The sequence below is a fragment of the Bombus affinis genome, chromosome 17, assembly GCF_024516045.1.
Source record: "Bombus affinis isolate iyBomAffi1 chromosome 17, iyBomAffi1.2, whole genome shotgun sequence".
Classification (NCBI taxonomy): Eukaryota; Metazoa; Arthropoda; class Insecta; order Hymenoptera; family Apidae; genus Bombus; species Bombus affinis.
In genome coordinates this window covers 5,589,124-5,614,284 of record NC_066360.1, presented here as the reverse complement: position 1 = coordinate 5,614,284, position 25,161 = coordinate 5,589,124, and the positions used below count along the sequence as shown (strand labels likewise).

The window sequence follows — 25,161 nt, the reverse complement described above, 5'->3', positions numbered from 1 at the left end:
AGGAACTCTGGTTTATTTACCTTACTCATTACTGCTGTCCCCCACAGTGGTATTCTGTACGTGCAAATTGGTTTTATTATCGTTTTCTAAATTTTTAGTTTATTTTCCATGCTGACTTTCGAGTTTCGACTAGTTAGTCGATACATCTGTCTTTTTTTTATACGTATTTTGTCTATAATTGATTTAGTATGTTGCTTTCATGTAAGTTTTGAGGCCTTAGTATTTAACTTGCTTTGTTTGTGTTATGTCCATGCCAATTAATTGGATATTAGGTGTTTTCCGTTTTCGTATTGTAAATGTAATGTGGTTAAATCGACTAGGGTTTGCCTTTATCTTGCAGTCATTTTTCTATTTTTCTGATACGCTCTGGTAGTAATATGATTGCTGTTTCTGGATTAGAGTGCTTGTGTTACGTCGAAGGTGTCATGCAAAGTTGAAGGTAGGATGATAAAAAATAAAATAGCTGGGTCGTAACACAACTATCAATTTTGCTTTTATTAAACGTGTGGAGGATTAGTCAAGGATAGATAGTGCGAAATAACGAGAGCGAGATATTGCTGTCGCAACCAGTTAAATATATTTCGAATAAGTAAATAAACGTACACTGCGTCGTAAATAGCAACAAATAATCCGAAATAGATACTCGATATAATTTATCGCAGAGATACTCGTTAAGCGCTGTTGACCTCTATCGATATTTACTTGACCTGATACCGTACTATATTCTCTCTCGTCCGCGATCGCGTCTGTTTATTTACACTGGTCGGGGCAGCGTCGGAAAATTCGAATTCGTCCTAACTCGACGGTTGCATGTAGCGGCGACATTGTTTTGCCCGGAGTTTATTTGTTTTTACATTACTTGTATTCTAACGGTCTTGATGACAAGGCAAAACAACAACACGATTTGATTTGTCCTCCAAATCATGTGTCGCTACAAACTTTATTAGGAATTGAACAATCACAATGGAATATACATTATTATTATCATATATGTAGTATCGGGAAAAAAGGATAGGATTAGGATAATTTAGATTTGTAAAATTCCCCTAATACTATTTATTAAGATAAATAAAAATAACAGAGATTAATTGGACAGAGAACGATAAATGTTCAACTTGAACTAAAACACAAAAGTCTTATTCCGTTCAAATCACTCTGGCAACTCTATAACTAACAACTCGATCTCTTTACAACGTTAGCAACTCTACAACTCTACAACTCTAGTCTTCGGCATCTGCACTCGCACGCTCTCGCTTCTCAACTCATACTGCACGCCTTTTGCATTCGTTCTCGCTGGCGTCTCAACTAACACTGCCCTTAGCGTTTCTTTGTCTTTTCTCGTCCCATCGAACGCGTGTCCCGAAACCCCGTGGCCAGAGTCACGCAGGCTCTTTCCACGAAACTATCCACTCGAAAGGACCGACGACACATTGATGTACTTGTCACGTGAAATAAAAAACAGGGGGCTCGAACGAAAAGGAAAAATTAAGGTAACAAAAAAACAAGAGAATTTATTTCTTGTATTCTGAATTTACACTGACTGTGATTTTGTTCTGAGCTCCAGCCGTGACTTTCCAAGACTGAAGCTCTTACAATTTGACTTTCGGTGGCATCTGTTTCTTCTTTGTTTGTCATCCCTCAATATCCCCACTACCCTGTAGGCGTACGTGACCATTGTCACGCTTCTAGAACATTCGGTGGAAGGACCGCTAGATGACTCATTAGGCACTTCGGCGATATACATTGTCGCCAAGGCCGCCACATCTTTATCTCCATCATCGGTCCATCGGATTTGAAGTATGCCGGTCGTGACATACTCGACGGCGTCACGGCTCTCGCCACTTTGTATACGGTTCGGCCGATATCTTAGGCCTTTTGCCCACCATACTACATATATATTATTATCACGTGGGTGACTACCTTCAGCGGGGTACCATCGTCGCGTTTGCTGGGCTATATCCTTTGTGAGGTCTGCTGGGTGTTTCCTTTTTAGCATTCTTTCCATATTTAAAATATTGATCGTTTCCGCTGTTTGCCGATTTGGGTGCGTTCCTATTCTTGCCTTGTATCTTTCAGCGTAGCTGCTGATTGCTTCCTTGACCCTTGGGATTCTCAGGTCCCTCCGTATGTCCTCATTTTTAACGTACCATGGTGTGTTTACTATCGCTGTAAGAAAAAGATAGAGATTCACTGCGTTTTACTGACGATGTTGCGGCGGAGGAAAGTTAGGGGTGGGTGTGTCTGAGGCCACGAGATGAGCTGATTCGTTAAGGACAATTTTGTTTAGGAAGGCGAGAGCGATAGACATTACTTTTGATTGGGGTTAGATTGGTGTTAGGTTGGCATTAGGTATAAGAACTCTGATGGACTAGGAAGGACTAGCTGTCCTTGAGAGGAAGTTGCTAACGCAAAATACCGAATGTGAGAAAACTAACTTTCCCGTATCTTCTCATAGTAAATAAAAATGTAAAGAACACTGGAAATAGAAGATGCTAGTTTTTGGTCTGAAGGACCTTAACTATAAAAATGCCAGGATTTATTGGTGAGTCCTTAAGACTATTGAAGGTACGCAGTAAGGATGCGTAGATATCTGGATGCCATCTTGTCCTCTGTGTGTGGCCTGTCTCTGTTGTGGTTTGAGATTAGGTTTGATACTACACATCCCCCTCCTTAGATTGATTCAGGTCCTCCAAAATCTTAGTGTCTCTTCAGAATCGATGGATGAAATTTGGCCTTGGACGGTGTTGATAATTCAAAACTCACTCTTGATCCTCTCTCTGTTCCAGGTTGTACAGGTAACATCGGTGTATAAATGTTTATTGGGGCGGAAGGTGTTGCAGTACTAACGTTAGGTGTGTCAGTAACGGTGTTTTTCGTAATTCTGCAGCAAAATATGTAAATACATAGTTTTGACAGTCCTATCTTATTAAACAGGTATAAGCATATGAGTCCAATGTATATATATTCTATTATTTGCAACGTAGTGAGACGCCAAGTTTTAATATGTGTCATTCTGTGCAAAAAAATTAATTGATTGGCTCCATCTTCTATCTGATTCAAGGTATCAGTATAACCGTTTATATTGTTCATTACTTTAGGAGTCTTTTCTAAGGTATCAAGTATTGAGGATAAATCTACATTATTAGTTCTGTCTATAGTTTTGATCTTAATACCGCCAAAAATGCTCTTGAAATTGCCACTGATTCTCGTATGGTTACTATATCTATAGTTATTTTAATTTTCAATAGAGAGGGTTGCTTCAATTTGACAATTTGATGTCAGAGAATATATTGAGTTCTATTGGTCTTTCTGGTATCTCTATGTCGTGATTTTCGTTTTTGAGTGGTATAAAAGTTATTTCTACGATCTTGTAGACTGTGAATTTACAAAATCACATGGTATTGTTTACACTAATTATTACATTTACACTAATTAATTATTATATTTACACTAATTAATCGTGTTTTGAAAGTCTATCACGTTTGTGTTGAGATTGTTTGCAAGTATACAATTCTCGTTTAACTCGTTATCGACTGTCCTAATACATCTGGTCTACATTTATATAAGTTAATCCTTTTTATTTATTTATTTATTTTATTTATATAAGGATATCGATGGCTCATTAGGCCTGTCGGCACTTGCGCTTTGGTAATACCCTTGGAAAGTTTTGTTGTCGAGTGCCGCTACAGCCTTATTCAAGTTTTCCCACCCTTTCTGCTTGTCGGCATTTGCGCTTTATCGCCGACATTGTGTGTATGTCGCGTTACTATAATAGAGACCAAAGAAGCCGTTGTACAGCGTTACCTGACTAGTCCAGCCGTGTCGTCCGTGAATGTTAGTGAGGTGGTGTGTCGTGATAGGAGCGGAAGGAATACTCAGATGTTCAACAAAAAGTTTATTAACTATCAACAATCACCAGTCAACAATTTACGATCCACAATTACGATTAATTATCGAGAGTTTATAATCGCGTATCTCGGCTCGTGTTTGCTTTTCTATGACGCTGAACCTTTCGCACTTCGCGGCTCGAGGAAGAATGAATCCTTTGTTCGAAATCAAACGGATTCTTTCCTTAGTTGCCCTTCGATATCCCTACTACACACGCGGTTATTAGATGTACCGCGGCCGTTACCGCGTATGCATTCTTCCGAATATTCGGCGAAAGAACCGTAGGGATATCGATGGTACGTTAGGCACGTCGACCTTACGCTTTGAAGGTATAGCGCTTTGTGTCGCGAGGTTGTGGAAAGTTCCGCGGTCGAGCACATTAGTATTTTGCTGTTGGTAATTGTACGTAATCCAGTGAAACTAAATAGTTTTGAAATTGAAGTAGGCGAGAAAATTAGAGTATTATGATGGTGCAGGACGAAAGGGCCTGATTTCCTATACAAAAATATGTCGACGATGAAGTAACAAGTTTTGACGCAAGACTTGGTTTTCTAGAAAATCAATTATGAAGTTCCGTCCACTTGACTCGCTACTTGTTAAGTATAGGAGTACCTACATGACGGAACTTCACAATCCATTGTCTGGGAAACGAAGCCAGAAAAGATTTTATATATCTGAATGCACGTCTAAAAATATCATTTTCTCTCATACATACATGTATGTTTTCTTAAATATTTTCTCTATTCGATAACATGAAATCACAAAACTGACTACTTCAGCCAACGCTCGTACCGCGTTGAAAATACTCGTTCTCGTCACTTGACCGTGAACCTCCGAGCAGGACGGACATCTCAGCCTTAAAGGAATACCAGGCGTAGGTCCTAACAGTGAGCGCGTCAATGTATACAGTGTACAGTATACAATGAGAGAGAGAGAGAGAGAGAGAGAGAGAAAAGAGTGCTAAACAGTGAAAAAATAGTGATAGTATTACCGCCACTACAAACAAAATAAAAATTGAAGAGGAAGAGAATGATATTGAAAGCAATGAGGCGGAACCCACCATAAGCCCAACAAAAAAAGGCATTAAAAGGACGATTGAAAGCAAAAGACAACTGCAGATAGCAGCAGCAGTATAAGACCTGCCGCACAAAAGACGCGGAAATTCAACCCGCAACCCAAACCGATAGGCAGGAATAAAAAGTACAACAGCCAAGAAAGTATAAACGAGGAATAAAACGAGACACGAGAAGCGTACTGCGAAAAAAACGAAAACATGAAGCAAGAAAGAAGCCCCCAGCCAACAGCAATTCCAACAAAAAGCAGATTTGAAGCCCTACAAGCACAAGAACCAAGCTCATCGCAACAGCAGGAAACTCAAAATACAATCATTGAAAGCATAAAAAAAAGTGATATACTAAGAAAAGAAGCAAACAGACAGCCTACGTCCCTGGCCACGTCACCTGAGAACAGAAACAAAAACAAAGACGCTCGGACAATCACCTCCCCCGCCGCACTGATGAAAAAAGCAACATCACAAGCGCAGCCTACGCAAACAAACAAACCCAAAGGCCCTTCACCACTTACAACGCCACTGAAGGGACAGACGCATAAGGGCCTGCCTATCAGCCACCTCGCTGAAGACCACGCGGACTCCCCCGCATCGGCAAAAGGGGCCAGGCCGCCCCCAATGAACATAACGCTCCAAGACCCGAAAGACACGATCGCCCTCATGGAATATTCTCTCAAAATCAGGAATTTCCACAGTAAAAGAATCCATTCAGGTAAGCATGTTCTATATCTTCAAAGTCTGAACGATTACGCCAAAGCAAAAAAAAAAGACTGGCCACAGCCAACACGGCATATTACACATACACACCTAAATCTCAAAAACCCCACACTTACTTACTAAAAGGGCTAGGTAATAGCTTTACAGAAGCAGAAATACTAGAAGACGTCAAAGCCCTAAAAATAGAACAAGTTAACTTCACTAAATTGTCTCGATTCACGAGAAGAAAATCAAGGGAGAACAACACATTGCTCCCAATCTATGTAATTCAAGTCTCCCCCGATAGCAACATTGGGAACCTACTAAAAATAAACAGACTTAACTATCTGAAAATTAAAAAAAAATTAAAAAAAACGATATCACGCAGTGCTACAAATGCCAGCGAATAGGCCACACAGCACAAAACTGTAACCTAAACTATCGCTGTGTAAAATGCACCGAGCCGCACGGCCCAGGCGAGTGTAACATAAAAAAAGAAGTCGCAGTATCCAAAGAAAAAATCTACTGCGTAAATTGCAAAAACTTCGGACAGCCTGCATCATACAAAGGATGCCCAAAACTCGCCGAGCTACGTAAAAAGCTCAATGAAAAAATCATCAAAGCGAAAACAACAAAAACCGAACGGATCGCCCAAATAAGCCGTAAATACGTCCCCGAGCTAAAGTTCGCGGATGTAGTAAAACAAGGAACAAGCATAAGCCAGGCAAGCGAGAAACCCTCACAACACAACGGTAAACATACCCCAACTAAGCATAGTAAATGTCATTGAAGACTTCAAAAAAAGCATACTAAAAGCACTAAGCGATCAACAAACACAATTAAATGAAATAAAACAATCATAAAAAACGCACGAACAAAGTATTGAGTCTTGCCGAAAAGGAGGCTCGTACCCAGCCCTATGGCTTGGAGACGCACAAATACAATTCTTTAATTTACGGGCAAATAACACGCTCAAAATCATAGACTACGATTGCGATTATAATGCTCTCGTATTTCAAATAAACAAAAATACATCAGATTTCCTAATCCTAGAAACACGGAGTGACGGCCCCAAGTACAAGTGCAAAGATAACAAAATAGGAAAAATTACAAAATCAGCTCGAAAAGAATTGCGTCCTGAATACCCGCAACAAGGTCAATCTAACAAAGAGGCAAATCGACTCATTTGTAGACGAAATAGAAAAACACGTACAAACCGTCCTTCAAGAATTCGTACTAAAAATAAATCAAAAGTCGGCTTTCGAGCCCTATATCTATAATAAAAGAAAATTACGAGACAAAAGCTCCATGCCATCCAACATGAACAATCTAAAATAAAACTATTCCTACGATAAAAGAGAAGATTTAGAATTATTAAAGTACTTTTTGCACAAAATACAGTTGCACAAAAAGGACTCTGTTGGTATGTCCCACAGGGAAATCAAATTTTTACATCAAAAAAGCCAAACTCTATCCCATCTCTCAAACTGCCTTCAGACGAGAACGATTCCATTCAGCACGGTATGAGCGTTAATTGAAATAAGTGATTTTCTTATTTGCTTTTAACGTACAAGAAAAGAATATTTGAAATATATAAGTGTGTGCAAGAATGAGTGATATATGGTATTAGTCGCGTAATACTAAAACATTTCTATTTCTCTATGTTTACGTTATAGATTATTACAAATAGATTAATAAAGAATGTAAAAAAGATTGGAAAAATAAAAAGGTCAACACCACGCGGAGTTCCCAAGCGGTCACCCATTTAAATACTTTTTTCATCTTAACTTTCGTTATTGGACGAGAACCAGTGCTTTTTTTTATAACGTTTATTGGCCAATAGGTACTATTACATGTGTGTGTTTTTTATAATAAACTGAGGTGTATGTAAGCGATTTAGGTTTAAAAACACTAGAGTATATTTAACTATATATTTTATTAAAGTATACCCTACGTGTACACTAGTCGTATAACACAACTGCCGGCTTGATTCCTGATTACGAATATATCGGCGCAAGGGAAGTATCAACTTAGCTGCTACTGCTCGTGTCACTCGATAACAAAGGTTGCTTCGCTACCCTATTCGCTATATTTATAACCGTCGGAGTTGACAAAAGGCGTTGGATTTTTAATTTCGAAGGTATTCTCGAAAGATCCCAAGGGACGCTGAACTCTCGACCTTGTTTACGAATTTTGACTTTTCGGGTAGTCGACTCGAGGGCATATGATCACGACAAAAACGACGGATTTTGATGAACTTTCTATAACCGCCTAAGGTTGTCGGATCTATAATAAACTCATCTATCGGTAAACACGGTTTTTGTGTAGCGGATTCACTGGACGGAAACCGTTATGAATTTTACCGTCGAGTGCCGTTACAAAACAATGAATTTCGGTTCTGGGATGGATCAGACAAAAGTACCGATACGTAACGGTACGACATGCAATATTTTATGCGTCGGGATTACATATTTTTAGGTTTACAGTTTGTAACTTCAATTTAGGTCGCTGTTGAGCGGTGCTTATATATGATATTGTTTCTTCTTCCTATCTCTGTCCTGAAAACCTGGTCGCAAAAACAGGACAGTTCGGTAGTCTACTTTTGGTTTCGGTGGGGCTGTGGGATTTTGGGAGGGGGCGGGGGAGGGTGGACAGTGAGGGGAACGGAGGGGTGTCCTGTAGAATTATTTACAGTATCTACAATATTTACAATATTTACATGATTACAATATCTGCACTATTTTACACGGAGGGAGATTTGAGTGTTGTCATTTTGTGGTTCTTTTTCTTGTTATTTTTATTATGGTTTCGGTATCCACCAATATTTTTTTATGCATTTTCTATGATTGTCTTCTGCGTCTTTTTGGGGAAGGGCCATGTTGTATCTCCACCTAGTGTCTACAGTCTGTACATTTGAGTTTGCTTCGTTCAGTATTGTTTTAATCCCTATTTTTCTTTTTATATGGTAGATTATTGGAATATTATTTTGGTCTTGGAGGTAGTTTCTTTCGTCTAGGTATAAAAATGCTTCGGGGGGATGTAACCTGTCATCAGTGTATTTTTGTAATATGAATCGTTTGGAAATAAGCAACCGAAGATTACACTATTTTCCTTTATCTTTGCAGGTTGCGCGAAGTGGTTTCTTGTTAGTTTTATGAGGATTGCCGTTCCTCCTCCTTGGGTGGCGTTTGGTCTGTCGTGTCTTATTATAGAGTAGTTTTTGTAGTGCACTTTGTGTCTATAGTTCAGTTTGGTTTCTGAGATAAGTACTATGTCGGGGGTTTCTTTCTTTATTAGGATTAGCATGCTGTATCTTTTTTGGTTTGAAATTAGAGAATTGGCATTTATTGAAATTATTTTCAGATGTTTAACTTTTATCTCACTTGTTTTTTGCTGTAATTGGTGGACGAGTGGGTTTTGGCTAATCTTCGTTTATATTTTCGATGATGTTGAAGATGGAGTCAATTCTTTCTTCATGCGTATTTAATGCTTTTTTTATTTCGTTTAGTTGTGTTTGTTGATCGCTTAGTGCTTTTAGTATGCTTTTTTTGAAGTCTTCAATGACGTTTACAATGCTTAGTTGGCGTGTGTCTACCGTTGGGTTGGGGTTTTGATTGACGCGTGCAGCTATATCTGTTAGTTGTGGGCTTGTCTGGCTTACACTTGTTCTTTGTTTTACTATGTCCGCGAACTTGAGCTCGGGGACATACTCACAGCTTATTTGGGCGATTCGTTCGGTTTTTGTTGTTTTCGCTTTGATGATTTTTTCATTGAGCTTTTTACGTAGCTCGGCGAGTTTTGGGCGTCCTTTGTATGATGCAGGATGCCCGAAGTTTTTGCAATTTACGCAGTAGATTTTTTCTTTGCTTACTGCGACTTCTTTTTTTATCTTGCACTCGCCTGGGCCGTGCGGCTCGGTGCATTTTACACAGCGATAGTTTAGGTTACAGTTTTGTGCTGTGTGGCCTATTCGCTGGCATTTGTAGCACTGCGTGATATCGTTTTTTTTAATTTTTTCCCATGCTATTTTCAGATAGTTAAGTCTGTTTATTTTTAGTAGGTTCCCAATGTTGCTATCGGGGGAGACTTGAATTACATAGATTGGGAGCAATGTGTTGTTCTCCCTTGATTTTCTTGTTGTGAATCGAGTCACTTTGGTGAAGTTAACTTGTTCTATTTTTAGGGCATTGAGGTCTTCTAGTATTTCTGCTTCTGTAAAGCTATTACCTAGCCCTTTTAGTAAGTAACTGTGGGGTTTTTGAGATTTAGGTGTGTATGTGTAATATGCCGTGTTGGCTGTGGCCAGTCTTTTTTCTTTGCTTTGGCGTAATCGTTCAGACTTTGAAGATATAGAACATGCTTACCTGAATGGATTCTTTTAATGTGGAAATTCCTGATTTTGAGAGAATATTCCATGAGGGCGATCGTGTCTTTCGGGTCTTGGAGCGTTATGTTGATTGGGGGGGCCTGGCCCCTTTTGCCGATGTGGGGGCGTCCGCGTGGTCTTCAGCAGGGTGGCTGATGGGCAGGCCCTTATGCGTCTGTCCCTTCAGTGGCGTTGTAAGTGGTGAAGGGCCTTTGGGTTTGTTTGTTTGCGAAGGCTGCGCTTGCGATGTTGCTTTTTTCATCAGTGCGGCGGGGTAGGTGATTGTCCGAGCGTCTTTGCTTTTGTTCCTGGTTTCTGGTGACGTGGCCAGGGGCGTAGGCTATCTGTTTGCTTTTTTTCTTAGTATATCACTTTTTTTTATGCTTTCAATGATCGTATTTTGATTTTTCTGCAGCTGCGAAGAGCTGGGTTCTTGTGCTTGTAGGGCTTCAAATCTGTTTTATATTGGAATTGCCGTTGGCTGGGGGCTTCTTTCTTGCCTCATATTTTCGTTTTTTTCGTAGTACGCTTCTCGTGTCTCGTTTTCTTCCTCGTTTATACTTTCTTGGCTGTTATACCTTTTATTCCTGCTTATCAGGTTGGATGGCGGGTTGAGTTTCCGCGTCTTTTGTGCGGCAGGTCTAATGCTGCTGCTGCTATCTGCATTTGTCTTTTGCTTTCAATCGTCCTTTTAATGCCTTTTTTTGTTGGGCTTATGGTGGGTTCCGCCTCCATAATTTCATTCTCTTTGTCTTCCATTTTTATTTTTGTTTATAGCGAGGGTAATACGAGCACTATTTTACACTATTTTTCACTTTCTGCCACTCTTTCTTTTTTTTTCCCTCACTGGATACTGTGTAGATGACGCGCTCACTGTCAGGACCTACGCCTGATATCCCTTACTGGGCTGAGAGGTCCGTCCTGCTCGGAGGTTCACGGTCGAGGGTTCACGGACTTAAACAACTGTGTTACGTGGAAGGCATTGGAGTAGTGAAATTAAGAAACCACTGGTCGTTTGCTCGCAGCGTTCGAATGATTTTGCGTAAGTTTAAACGTTTCACGAGCAAGGTTCGGACCATGCAAGTGCCTTTTATTTCAAGTGTTCCTTCAATTTATTGTCTACTACGTGAAGATCACGTTTGGCATCTCCCGCTAGCAACTCGGGGGCGGCTAGACGCCTTCCTTTCCCACCCACATTTTTGCTATCCAATCAGAAGCAGTGACTATTGCCCTCACTTTCCTGGTCAAAATTGTCATAAACAAATCTCCTGTCCAGAGTCATGCCCAGGTATCTGATTGTGTCCTTGTTGGGAACTGTTATATTGTTAATGGAGACCTGTGGGCAGGTTTGTTTTCGCAGCGTGAAGGTTACATGTGTGGATTTTTTTTCATTAATTTTGAAGCTCCATTTATGGTACTACTTTTCCATTGAGTCCAGACCTCGCTGGAAAGTGGATGAGGCTATTGTCGGGTTGGCGTGGGACGCTAATAGCGCTGTGTCGTCGGCAAATGTTGCTATGGTTATTCCTGTTGATATTGGTAAGTCGGCAGTGTAGATGGAGAATAGAAGGGATCCCAGGACACTACTTAGGGGTATGCCCTCTTCTATTGGGAAAGTTGTGATAATGGCGTCTACGTATTTAACCATGAATTGTCTTTTGGTTAGGTAGGACTTTAGGATGGAGTAGTAAGTGTGAGGTAGGACTTTTTTAAGCTTGTATAATAGCCCTTCATGCCATACTTTGTCGAATGCCTGTTGGATGTCTAGGAATACCGCTGAGCAGTATTTTTTCTTTTCGAGGGTTTGGCTGATCATGTGGATTATGCGGTGGATTTGCTCTACTGTTGAGTGTTGTTTTCGGAAGCCGAATTGGTGATCTGGGAGTGTTTTCAATTCTTCTAGGAGTGGAAGGAGACGATTCATGAGCATCCTCTCGAATAGTTTAGACAGGGTAGGTAAAGAAAGACAAAAATTAAAAATTGTTTATGATTAAATGGATTGATTAAATGAATGTTTTTAATGTATCTATTTTATACATTTTGTATATAATACTTTACCTACATTGTTATAATGAAAATAAAGTAAAAGTAGGGAATGAAGAAACTTTAAAAATCTTATATTCTAATGGAGATGATTTTAAAGAAATACATTGATAAAAATAAAATTTCTTCGCATATAAACTTTATTATTTAGAACTGCAATTTCATTTGAATACAATATATGTATATCAATTATTATAACTATTTATAAATTTATTTGTAAATATCATGAGCTTTGTAAGAGTCTTTAAACAGAAGTATCTTATTTTGTCACCTATATTACAAAAGTAGTTAGTTTTTGTCATTGCATTTTTGTCCAGGTTTACCTTTCTTTCTTGTGTTTCTTTCCTTTTTCTCTGAACTTCGTATTGTCCCAAGATTCCCATTAGGTCATTTGTTGATTGTATAATTTCTCTCTCGATTTTATCTCGGATATCGATGGATATTCAAATGACAATGTAATGTATCCTCAGCCATTTTCCTCTTTACCTCAAACATTAATCGTTCTTTCTCTAAGGCATGGGGGTAATTTCTGCTTCCTCTAGGAAAATGCCTCGGAATACGAAGTTTAAATCCGTATCGATATATACCGCTGCCGTCTCGTCATCCATCGTGAGTTTAACGTTTCTATACTGGCCTACCTTGGTTGGACTGTTTGCGGCCTTCTTCACTGTTGGTAAATTGAATAACTGCTGATGGTAATTTCTTGCTTGATATTCCGGCTGGAAAATATAGCATACTTCGTCTTCTGGTCTTCTTATAGATTCCCTATACCCCCTATTTTCTCCCCTTTCGCGTTTTCGTTCATGACGATACGTAGGTTAACTTTCAAAGGCGTAGCGAAAATCGATTTATAAAGTCCAATTCTCGGATAATTCAAGGATCGATTCTTAAGTCTGAAAATCAAATTTATTGTAACAATACATAAATAAAATACAGAGGTAAACAACAATTGATGATATTTAATAACAATAAATAATAATAACTAACAAAGCTTTGTACAAGCTTTGAGTTTTCTACCTGAAAATCGTCACACCGTCCGTTAAACAGAGAAAGTTCCTATGTTCATCCGCGTTTGAACTCTTAGGGAGTTTACATATATATGTATATATCTTGTGAAATTTTTATTTTATTTAAAATAAGAAAGGCAACAAAAGGAATTCAATTGTATTGTTCACGACTTTTCAGACGAGTGGGAAACATCTAAATAACTTTTTTGAAGAAAAATTTATAAATTTAATGCTTCAATCTTTTAAAAGTATAGTTTATTTCTCTGGTCCCATATGGGCTGGAATTACAATAAATAAAGTAATGTTTCAATCTGAAATGGACATTGATCAACCTGATTGATATAATTATAATAAATGTATAGTTCATTTCTCATATTTTGTAATTTATACAATTTTTAATAAAAGCAATTTGTTAATATTATATGCATATTTTTTAGCAAGCAGAGGGAGATTGTGAGAAAGGAAGAGATGGAGAAAGAAAGGGAGAAATATTTACATAATTTTCTCGTTTATGTATTTAAGAGATACTTCAATTTACAACTTTCATTTTAAATAGTATGCTGGATTTACATCTAAATCTTGTTTAAAGCACGTTATCAATTCTTTTTCTATGACAATGTCAATCGAATAGAGACTGTGCAGCACTACTATACTAAGTATTATGTACTCCAGCAATAAAAGTACCATATAGAGTGCTTGATTTTAATTCATTTAGATAAGTATTTTCATAAAAAAGATATGAAAATATATCTAAATAAAATCAAAAGTTGTAGACAGTTACGGCATATCAAGGAAGACAGAATGTGCTGACATTTATATATATATATATATATATGACTTATAATGTGTTATAATAGAATAAGATTTGAAATTTGGTTTGTTGCAGCAATGTTCATAGATTGTCCATAGATTGTAAATCTTGGGAGTGGAGAGACTGATCTATACTATGAAAGAAAAAAATATGGGTTCAATAGAAGATAAGGACTGGTACCAACAATTTTTAACATGTATAAAATGTTTTTAATAATTGCAAATAAACAACTCTTTTTATATAATTGTAATAATTTCTATTTTTTAATTTAAAAATTCAATTTCAAATTGGCGATCATAGAATCCTTTTGTTACAGAATGTGTGTACGAATTAACATTTTTGTATACCAACACTCTTTGACAATTTCGAAAATCTTTATTTTAATTGCATATTTAGTCCATAATTTAATTTATAAGATTAGATTTGTAATAGAATTGCCACTCCACCAAGAATCCACTTACTAGCTCTCTCTTTAGTTCTTAATTTCAACGTTCATACGTGAGTAGGACGCGATCGTGTTTTATACACAGGACAATTCATACGTATTCTTTAAATCTCGTTTGTCCAGTATAAACGCCCTAATATACATTATTGGTAATAATGGAAACAATTCCTTAAATCGAGAGTCTATGATACATCCTGTTTGAACGTCTCATCGTGCACCATCCATGTACAATCCGTTTATATATGTGCCCCCTCTTGGTGCTGATCTGTAAAGTTTTTGTGAAAAATCTATTATTACTCTGGAATAAAATTTATACAAATTGTAACTGAATTTTGTTAATGATGAAAACTAGTGAGTTTATTTAAATAAATGTACTTGAAATAAAATATTAAAAATATTTAAAAATATAGTTAAGATATCTTTCATTATTAATAATTTTAAATATTTGAATATACACATGTACATATATATGTCGGGTTCACATTATGATTAGGGTTAGGGGCGTCTAACGAATCGTCATTTGGATTAGACATTGTTGTTATGCAATAAGGAAGATATTTAGTAGCTCAGATATGATTATTATAGAATTTGACAAGTAACCGTGGTAATTAGATACTCGAAAAGCTAAACACAATAATCCTAGGATGATCAATAACGAATCGGGTTCACTAATCATAATGTGAAACCGACATATATCCAATATATAATACGTATGTATATATATATGTAAATTTGCTCTTTTAACAACGATTAACATAGTAATAGAGAAATTTGTTTAATTGCTATTTATGCTTAGTTACGCTCTAAATTATTTAATTATTTATTATTAATCCTTGCGTCTCAAGTTTTCTACGTTCTGCAAGTACTGCGTGATAATAACAAAGTGCAAATAATATTGCTTTGAATTTAGTTTCCTTGCTGCAGGATTCAAAAGTTTCATGGGTAAAGTTATCCAACGCCTTATGAATATTCGCTTGAATTGCAGATGGTGGTTCGTTCGTGATCTTTATGGCTGATTCTAGTATACCCTGTGTACAATTTAACGAACCTTACATTTTACGTTACATTTTACCATACGTATTTGATATGTACTTGTACTAATTCAAGAATAATAAGAGAAGTCTTATCATTAATCTTATTTGTGTTTGATATAAAAAATAGAATATTTAAGGAAACATTGGTATGTGCAAAAATGAGATTGATATAATGCGAGGTAATAGTCGTGTTATAGCAAAACATATCTTTTTCTCGATGCTTAGATTATAGATTCTTAAAGGTTGATAGTTAAGAAAAATAAAATAGATTGGGAAAATAAAAAAAAGCCAACACCACACGGAGTTCCCAGGCGGTCACCCATCCAAGTACTATCCGTGCCCGGCGCTGCTTAACTTTCGTGATCGGACGAGAACGAGTGCACTCAACGCGGTATGAGCGTTGGCTGAAATAAGTGATTTTTTTATTTGTATTTGATGGTCAAAGAAATAGAATATTTAAAGAAACATAAGTGTGTGCGAAAATCATTAATCTTTTTATTAGAGTTTATAAACTTCTATAAAGTGAAAGATTTACTCTTCAAATAAGAAATAAATTGAAATTGTATTATTACCTTGAAAAATCGCTTATGTTATAATAATCATCCAAAGTGATATGTAGCGGCATTCGACAGCAAAGAACTTTCCAACGGTTTCATCGGTACATAGTATACCACATAGACTGTTTACGAGAGACCGACAAAACATAAGCAAGGTCACGACGAAGGCTAAGCGTCGACAGGTCTAATGAGCCATCGATATTCCTACGGTCCTTTCGTCAAACACTCGAAAGAAGGAGTGCGTGACCACGGTCGCGAAAGTCTAACGAACGCGTGCGTAGTGGGGATATTGAGAGGTGATAAAAAGAAACGAAATGGATTGAGAGATGAGTGGTGACCAAGAAGCGTGATTGCAGTCGAAATCGAGAAACGTGAGTAAATTATTATCCGCTCAAGTCGCGAGTCGAGACGTGTAACAAAGTCGTTAAGCGAGAATACATTTACTGTTAAACAAAACGCCGAGTATTTCTTTGGCACTCTACACGTACTACCAACACCTTATATATACAAAATAAGAGAAGGAAACGAATAGTAATCATTAAATAGTAAAGAATTACTGATATAAAACATATTTCGTTTCAATATTAAAAAGTTTTGATTATTATAAGAAGAGACCAATAAAGTATTTACAAACTTAAAGTTTTATAGAAAAATTGAACTTAAAAATAGATTTAATAAATCGAATACATTGGAAATATTATTGTGAATTATTATATATACCTTCGACTAATTCCGTTTTCAAATATTCTACTAAATATGTCTTGCATAATCTTCTATCCCAATCATCTGTTATGTGACCTCCATACATTATTTCTCCAAATAAGTAACGAAGATCCTCCCAAGGTACTTTGATACTATTTTCCAGGTAATTAAATAATACAGATACGCTGATTGTTAGATCACCGAAGTTGAATGGGTAGGACTGACGCAAAAAAAAAAAATTTTTTTTGTACATACATATATGTAAATTTAGTATATAATTTACAAGCTTGTTATAATTTTATAAATTTGTTTAAACATATTTTGAATGAGAATAAACCACATTTTACTAAACAGAAAATTATTCTACGGAAAGCGTTGTTTGAAAAAATTACAGAAAATCATTGCTGATACCGTATCTAATTATATTAATAATTACTTATCTCTGAACGTTATACATAAATTTCATATATACATATATATATATATGTCGGAGATGAAAGAACACCGGAACCTTCCCTTCGGAACTTTGGGAAGACCCCTAGTACTGTAATTTAGATTTCACCATAGCCGTATTAAGAAACTGTTGTCATTCGATCCGACTGTACTTATTTGAGATTTATTATAGTGAGCTCTGGCTCGAGGCGACAACCAGTCGCCGAACGTAAGGGATGAACGTTTTGTCTAACAAAGGCATGAAGACCATATTACCGACGGAGGGTTAAAGAATATAATTAGCACATGTTAACTTAATTAAAAGTGCATATTTTCTTTTGCTTTTTCAAATTGTACAATTGTTTATTACCTGAGGTATTATTGATTCATGAGGATCAGGACTGGGTTCCGCATTAATGAACAAACGATAATCATCATGTGGATTCTCCGAGCACTGTTCCATTTTTTCTTCCAATGTAGGCAACCATTTCCTCACCAAATGGACATTTTGCAAAATTACCCAGTGGCCTTCGTTCGCGGAAAGTTGTATGGCTTCTTCCGCTATGGGTTCTTGACCTAGACTCAGTTTTTTTTTTTATTTATTTATTAAAATTCACAATTTGTCCAATTTGGACATTTGGTGGAATTTTTTAACGGTTAAATTAGCATGTTGGTGGCTACCCCCAGTGGGGTACCATCCTCGTGTTTGTTAGGTTATGTCCTTTATAAGTTCTGCTGGGTGCTTCCTTTTTAGTCTTCTGTCCATGTTTATGGTTTTGTATGTTTCCGCAGCTAGCCGGTTTGAGTGTGTTGCTATTCTTGATTTGTATTTCTCGGAGTATCTGCTGATTTCTTCCTTGACCGTTGGCATTCCCAGGTCCCTCCGTATATCTTCGTTTCTGACGTACCAAGGTCCGTTTACTATTGTTCTGAGGATTTTAGCCTCTATTTTGTTTATATGGCTCATTGCTGCCGTCCCCCATAATGGTATTCCGTACGTCCAGATTGGTTTTATGATCGTTTTATATATTTTTAATTTATTTTCTGTGCTTAGCTTGGATTTTCGGCATGTTAGCCAATGCATTTGTCTCATTGTTTTCTGTATTTTTTCTACTATTGATTTGATGTGTAGTTTCCTGGTGAGTTTTTGATCTAAGTGGAGTCCTAGGTATTTGACATGCTTTGTTTGCGTTATATGCGTGCCGTTCAATAGGATGTTTGGTGGTATCTTTTTCCGTAGCGTGAATGTAATATGGTTGCATTTATTGGGGTTTGCTTTTATTTGTTTTTCTTGTAGCCAATTTTCTATTTTTACGATATGTTCTTGTAGTATTTTGACTGCCGTTTCTGGGTTAGTATGCCTGACTAGTATAGCTGTGTCGTCCGCGAATGTCAATACTGTGCTGTTGGTAGTTGTTGGTATGTTCGCCGTGTATAATGTGTATAGTATTGGGCCTAGGACGCTTCCTTGTGGTACCCCGGCCTTGATGTCTTTAACTTGAGAATGTGTGTCCTTGATTTTTATTACGAAGGTTCTGCTGCTTAGGTAGGATTTTATTAAGTGGTGTATTTGCTCCGGGAATTGTTTCCTAATTGTTTGTAGTAGACTTTCATGGTTAATTTTATCGAATGCTTTCTCTATGTCTATAAAGAGGGCTGTGCAGTATTCCTTGTTTTCTAGTGCTACTATTATTTCGTTTATAAGCCTGTGCATTTGCTCTATCGTGGAGTGTTTGTTTCTGAAACCAAATTGGTGATCCGGTATTAGTTTTTTTGTCTCTATTATTTCGTAGAAGTGGTGACCACTTCAAAACGAATAGTTGGCTTATGTTGGGGAGGAGGTTTATAGATTTGCAGGTGATGAACCGTCTTTATTTTTTTTTTTTTTTTTATGGCTATTAATTTGGCTTTTTTTCATCTTCTGGAAAAACACGTGTTATTTAGCGCATTGTCGAAGAGTACTATGTAGTACCATTTCATTTTGTTAGATAAGTGTTTCGAGCCGGTAAGATCGAAGCCGGAGGATTTTCTGTTGTTTGGAGATGATTATTTCTAGTTGGTTGTAATTCGTAAAGTAGTTTATATCTGGTTCTGGCTGTTTGAGGATGTCCGAGGTGTTTTCGTTTGAGAATATGCAGAATATTTTATTCTTGAGTTTGTTGCGTCGGTGATAATGAGGCGGCACTCGACCTCGGAAATTTCCAACGGCTTCCCGGCACAAAGCTCTTTATCTTTAAAGCGCTATGCCGACATTCCTAATGTGCCATCGTTATCCCTACGGCTCTTTCGCCGAATCTTCGGGAGAACGCATACCCAGCAACCGTCGCGGACTTTACCAAACGAGCACGATATCGATGGCCAACAAAGAAAAGAATCGGCGTGGCTTTTGAATCAAAGAGATTCAGTCTGTCCCGAACTGCAAAGTGCGAGGGATTACGCGTAGCAAACACAGAAAGTTGAGAGTCGACCTCTGATAGCCAGCGTTAAGCATCATTTGTTATCAAGCGTTGTTAAAAGATAACTGTTGTGAATCGTTATCTTTTGTTAATCGTTATTTGTTGTTAGCTGTCAAAAGTAATAAACGTTATTGTTAAAAATCAGGAGTATTTCTCGTGTACGCAATCACGACATATACCACCTCAATAATAATTCTGTTTAGTTGTTCTCGACCTATGTGTTCGTGTTGTGTGTGTTTTGGAAAAGTGGGTGCCGATAATGTCTAGTTTTTCGGTTGTTTTAGATATTACGAAGTTATTGTGACATCCGAGACCATCGCACCGCTTCAGAGACCACGTCACACACCGCGGGCAAGATGGATGCCAGATGTCTACACATCCTTACTGGGTACCTTCGATAGGCTTAGGGACCGACCATAAATCTGGCCATTTTCATAGTTAAGGTCCTTCAGACCAAGCAAGGATCTTTCCTTTCAAGTGTCCTTTACATTTATTGTTTACCAAGGCTAGATACGGGAAACTTGGATTTTCTCACGTTCTGTATCTTCCTTTACCAACTTTCTCTTGTCCCTTAAGGCTTACGTTTTAAAGACAAGAAGGTTGAGCCGTAACGGAACTTTATGTTTCTTTTCTATGAAACTTTATTAAATAACACAACTTTATAAGCGCTGTTTACGCGACTGATCTGAGAGATGTTGACTGATGAGAGTTTGTATTTTCAGTCCCGAGCTGTTCTCGTATCATCACCGAGGAAAGCTCGGTTTGAGTGTATCCTTTGAACTAACAATGCTGATTCGTTTTTCACACTTTTCGTTCGGAAAAGTGAAGAAACGAACGAGGGTATGATGGTAAAGTGAGTTTTGTTCCTTTGGTCTGAAAATTTGATTTATATGCGAGAACATGCTAGCAGAGTCTTTTTTGGAGATATTTTTTATTTTGCTTGTCCATTCTTGACTTATAGAGTTTGCGAATTCTTGTTTTAGTTGTGATTTTATTTTGTATAACAGGTACTTTAGGAACACTATATCTTCTCTTTTGTCGTAAGAGTAGTTGTATGTTAGGTTGTTTAATTTGGATAGTATGTAGCTTTTATCTCGTTGTAGTTTTTTTATTTTATAGTTTACATAGGGCTCGCAGGAATCTTTTTCTTTAGCGTCGGTACGGATTCTTGTAGGACGATTTGTATATGTTTTTCTATTTCGTCTATGAACGAGTCGATTTGTCTGTCTGTTAGGTTGACATTGTTATAGATTTTTATGTCGCAGTTCTGTTCGAGTAGGTTTTGGAACTTTTTCCAGTCTGTCTTTTTGTAGTTGTACCTGGGTGTTTCGGTCTGTGTTTCAAGCGTTAGGCAGTCAGATGTATACGAGAACGAGTGCACTCAGCGCGGTATGAGCGTTGGCTGAAATAAGTAATTTTTTTATTTGTCTTTGATGGTCAAAGAAATAGAATATTTAATGAAACATGTGTGTGCCAAAATGAAAATGATATAATGTATGGTAATGGTCGCATGATACTAAAACATTGCAATTTCTTCATGCTTAGAATAAAGATTATTAAAAATTGATTGTTAAAGAAGCCGAATTGATTTTTTTGGGGGGGGGGGATTACCTTATTTTTTGTGCAAAAGGAGATTAGGGTGTCATTTATGACTATTTCGAATATTTTGATTACGTTGGCTAGGATACATAATATCGCAGGTTTGAGAGCAAGGAACGGTTTTTATTTTTTTTCTTTTGTGATGGCTCTTAAAATTATTAAGGAGCACTGTATAATAACATTTTATTCTGTTTGAGCAGAATGTTCAGGATGTCGTCGAAACCGGATGATTTTTAATTGTTTAATTTAGAGAAAATGATTTTTATTCGGTTATAATTTGCAAAGAAGTTTATTTCTGTGTGTGGTTGTTTGGGTTTGTCCGAGGAGTTTTCATTAGAAAATATGAAGGTTGTCTTATTTAGCGATATGTCTCGCTCTATTTATTTTTCAGTTTGTTTGTTTCGGCAATGATAATTCTGTTTAATTGTTCTCGACCCATGTCTTCGCGTGTGTGTGTGTATGTTTTGGAAAAGTGAGTGTCGATAATATATAGTTTTTCCGTTGTTTTACATGTCATAAAATAACTAGACTTCATGTTTTTATTGGTGTTCTGTATCGCTATACCTGCATCTTGGAGGAGGGGAGCTTTCTCTGGAGACAGTATGAAAGAAGAGATAGAGTTTGGTTCTTTTAACCTAGAAATTTTATTTGTCTGTGGAAACGTGCTGGCTGAGTTTTTTTAGGCATATTTTTTTTTTATTTTGTTTGCTCATCTTCTGTTTCATCGTAAAAATAGCTGTATTTTAGATTGTTTATTTTGGATAGTACGTAGCTTTTTTCTCGTTGTAGTTCGCTTTCGCAGTCAAGGCGTTATTTTGTAAGGGTACTCCGATAGCTAAAACGATTCCCTTCAACATTCATAGCAGTATTTCTAATTTCCTATGCTATGAGTTTCTTGTAAGGGTAATTGACGGATTTTAACGGTCCGAACGGTCGAGCGCCCCTTACCTCTCGCACAGTAACATCATAGCATGGCATTCATTCAGGTATCGTTCACGCTCTTCTCGGAAAGGATCCCCCGCACTTGGAGCGCCTTAACGTCGTAAACGCCATCTTGCGGACGAAGATGCCGTTTGACGATTATCTTCCTAACCAATCAGCGTGCGAATTTGGGGGGGGGGGTCGTCCGTTTTCATCCTTGTTGGAGTGTATCTCGATACGTGTTGGGCTCGCTCGAGTCTAACAACGGTACCGGCAGTCTCGTTCGAGTGGTTCAACTGTGAACACGTAGGAGACAGTCAGCTTCAGTGCCTCCGATTCGCTAAACGTGGAGTAACGAACCGTTTCAATCTCACAGTGCTCTTCAAGCGCTCCTGCAGATGCAATCTTACCATCAGACGTAACGAACAGTGGACAGTCCTCTGCGAAGTCTTCAGTTTTGAACGATATCTCCAAGCATACGTGAAGGTAAGTAACATTTTAGTGATCGAACACTTGTACAGGTTAGACGTATCGTTATATAAAAATATAGATGTATTTCATAAGAATAACGAACATGACGAGCGCTTTCATGCCGCTTGTTTCTTTTCGCAATCGATTAAGAGGTTATCTTGTCGTTCGGGACTTTTCGACCCTGGTTTTTCAAAAACCCCGGGGCTCAAACGGTTGAATTATGTCAATATTATCATAAATAATTACTTTTCTATTTACTCTATATGATTTTCGAAACATTAAAAGATTGTTATTACTCGACTATTTCAGTATTGATTATGATACATTTTTAATTACGGTTAAACTTGTCGCTACTGGTGTGAGAGACTGTAAAATTGATTCGAAACAGTATTTTACAGAGACTGATGAAACCGACGAGTTAGATAACGAGTTAGATATTTATATAATTAAAAGTTATTTCTGTTTCTGATTTTTCTTTGCGAATATGTTAACTGTGCTTGAGCAGCGCTGGGTCAAATTTATCGGAAAAATATTTGAAATAGTATTTTAAGTTGTTGTTGGTCTACAGTACGAATAAAATATTTTATGTAGCAAAGAAATATGTAGTAAAGAAGAAACTATCTTTATTTTCACAATGTGGTATATAAAATAAAGTATCTTATCTTTGTATTGTAGATTGAGTTTAAAATGTTTCTTAACAATGAATATTGATTAAGCAGAAGGTTAATATAAGGATGCGAGAATCCAAAATATTTACAAATTAAATTCATGTTCTTGTTAACCCTGATGCATTCTCCGGGTCTCTTTGTTCTTACTGCTCTCCTTTTTTTCTCTCAGAACTTCTGTGTTCTTTAAACATATAGAGCAAAATGTTATCCGACTATTGAAACCGATACGTTTGAGAAAAAGACGTGCGATTATAGAAAATTTAGGGAACGCACTGATACAAAATTATATTATAAGACGGTAATATGACCCGCGTAGGAAAGCTGCAAAAGAAATAGCAGAGAGTTTTAAGAATACATCGGAACATTTCAAAGAGAAAATAAGAGTTCGTAAAAATTGTACTAATGCCAAAATTTTGTTTGCTAGAATAGAATGTACTGGTTCTTTGCAATGAAAGTGTAGAGGACTGGTAAATAGGATATTTGGCCGTGATATTTACTGGACGTTATAGCTTGTTGTCGTAACCGTTGAATATATTTAAAAATGATAAATACATATACAGATTATATTCGCTGAGTCGCTCGTACACAGTATAAATCGCAAAGTAAAATTACTAATTAATACTCAGTAAATGCTCGCTAGATAATCGTCGATAACTCGGTAGATAACTTGTGATAACACTTGGATAGCTCGTCGATACAGAAAGATACTCGTAGATGCTGATAGATACTAAACTCTTTTCTATTTGGGTTTCTGTTAGGTTTCTTACTGGCTGGGAGGGAGTCGGAAAATTCAAATTCGAATTCGTCTTCGTTCGACCGTTACACGTAACGGCGACGCTGTTTTTGGCCGGTGTTTTAACCGTTCGCGGAGAGACGCGATCGCGAGATAACGCGTCAACAAGAGTTGTAAATTCTCGTTACGATTAAACAATCGACGCCACGAACTGATTGATCCCCTATTTCTATTAAGAGAATAGAGGTGGTTGGAATGAGTGCATACGGAAAACTACACTGGATTTGTTAACAAAAGTTTAATAATAAATCAAGAAGCAACAATTTCAGTCAACGATTAACAATGAACAATTAAGACGAAAATATAACAATTAAGGTTTTGTTAGTGGTTTGCGTATAACGAGATCTGTCGTACTTCGCAGCTTGAGATAGACTAACTGATGCTTTTGTTCGAAACCACGGAGTCTTTCCTTTGTTGCCCCTCAATATCCCTACTACACATGTGTTTATTAGATCTACCGCGGCGGTCGCCGCGTATACGTTCTTCTGAGAATTCGGCGAAAGAAACTTAGAGATATCGATGATAGTGTCGCGTAAAATAAAAAGAAATTTAAAAGAAAGAAGAAAAGATGGTGCAGGACTGATTTCCTATACAAAAATATGTCGACGATGAAGTAACAAGTTTTGACTCAAGACTTGGTTTTCTAGAAAATCAATTATGAAGTTCTGTCCACTTGATTCGCTACTTTTTAAGTATACGCGTACGTACATGACGAAACTTCACAATTCATTGTCTGGGAAACGAAGTCAGAATAGATTTTATATATCTGAATGCACGTCTAAAAATACCATTTTCTCTCATACATACACGTATGTTTTCTTCAATATTTTCTTTATTCGATAACATGCAATAACAAAACTAACTACTTCAGCCAACGCTCATACCGCGTTGAAAATACTCGTTCTCGTCCGATCACGAAAGTCAAGCAGCGCTGGGCACGGGTAGTACTTAGATGGGTGACCGCTTGGGAACTCCGTGTGGTGTTGGCTTTTTTTACTTTTCTTAACACTTAGCCAACCGAACGGGCAGATTTCCCTTTTTTACTTTAGCAACGCGTTTTTGTTGTTGTTGTTGTTGTTGTTGTTGTTGTTATTATCAATTATTATTTACCTGGAATTGTTCCCAATTAATTGCGACCCTTTTTCTGTTTTTATAAAGTGCAGTATGGAATAAAATGCACCAATTTAGTGGTTTTAAAATTAA

The 25,161-nt window shown here is 37.2% G+C and overlaps 1 protein-coding gene, 1 long non-coding RNA gene and 2 other non-coding genes across 30 annotated transcripts in view; 3 read left to right on the top strand and 1 right to left on the bottom strand.

Moving 5' to 3' along the window:
* LOC126926350 (uncharacterized) overlaps positions 1–14,126 on the top strand; it is a 44,389-nt gene extending 30,263 nt beyond the window's left edge. For 16 of the 27 annotated variants that reach the window (XM_050742688.1, XM_050742689.1, XM_050742683.1 and 13 more), the window contains one exon: positions 13,956–14,075. In XM_050742688.1, coding sequence (XP_050598645.1) covers positions 13,956–13,967 — 12 coding nt within the window. In that variant the 3' untranslated portion in view covers positions 13,968–14,075. Of the gene's footprint in view, positions 1–13,955 lie in introns of all 27 variants that reach the window. The other 11 variants (XM_050742682.1, XM_050742673.1, XM_050742669.1 and 8 more) reach the window with 4 other exon arrangements.
* Positions 14,127–15,645: 1,519 nt separating this feature from the next.
* LOC126926390 (5S ribosomal RNA) lies at positions 15,646–15,764 on the bottom strand. The gene has a single exon (XR_007714526.1). It is a non-coding gene; the product is annotated as a 5S ribosomal RNA (ribosomal RNA).
* A 7,164-nt stretch (positions 15,765–22,928) lies between these two features.
* Positions 22,929–24,525, top strand: LOC126926372 (uncharacterized). Its single transcript, XR_007714519.1, has 2 exons — positions 22,929–23,790; positions 23,828–24,525. It is a non-coding gene; the product is annotated as an uncharacterized LOC126926372 (long non-coding RNA).
* A 303-nt stretch (positions 24,526–24,828) lies between these two features.
* LOC126926391 (5S ribosomal RNA) lies at positions 24,829–24,947 on the top strand. Its single transcript, XR_007714527.1, has one exon. It is a non-coding gene; the product is annotated as a 5S ribosomal RNA (ribosomal RNA).
* Positions 24,948–25,161: the final 214 nt, after the last annotated feature.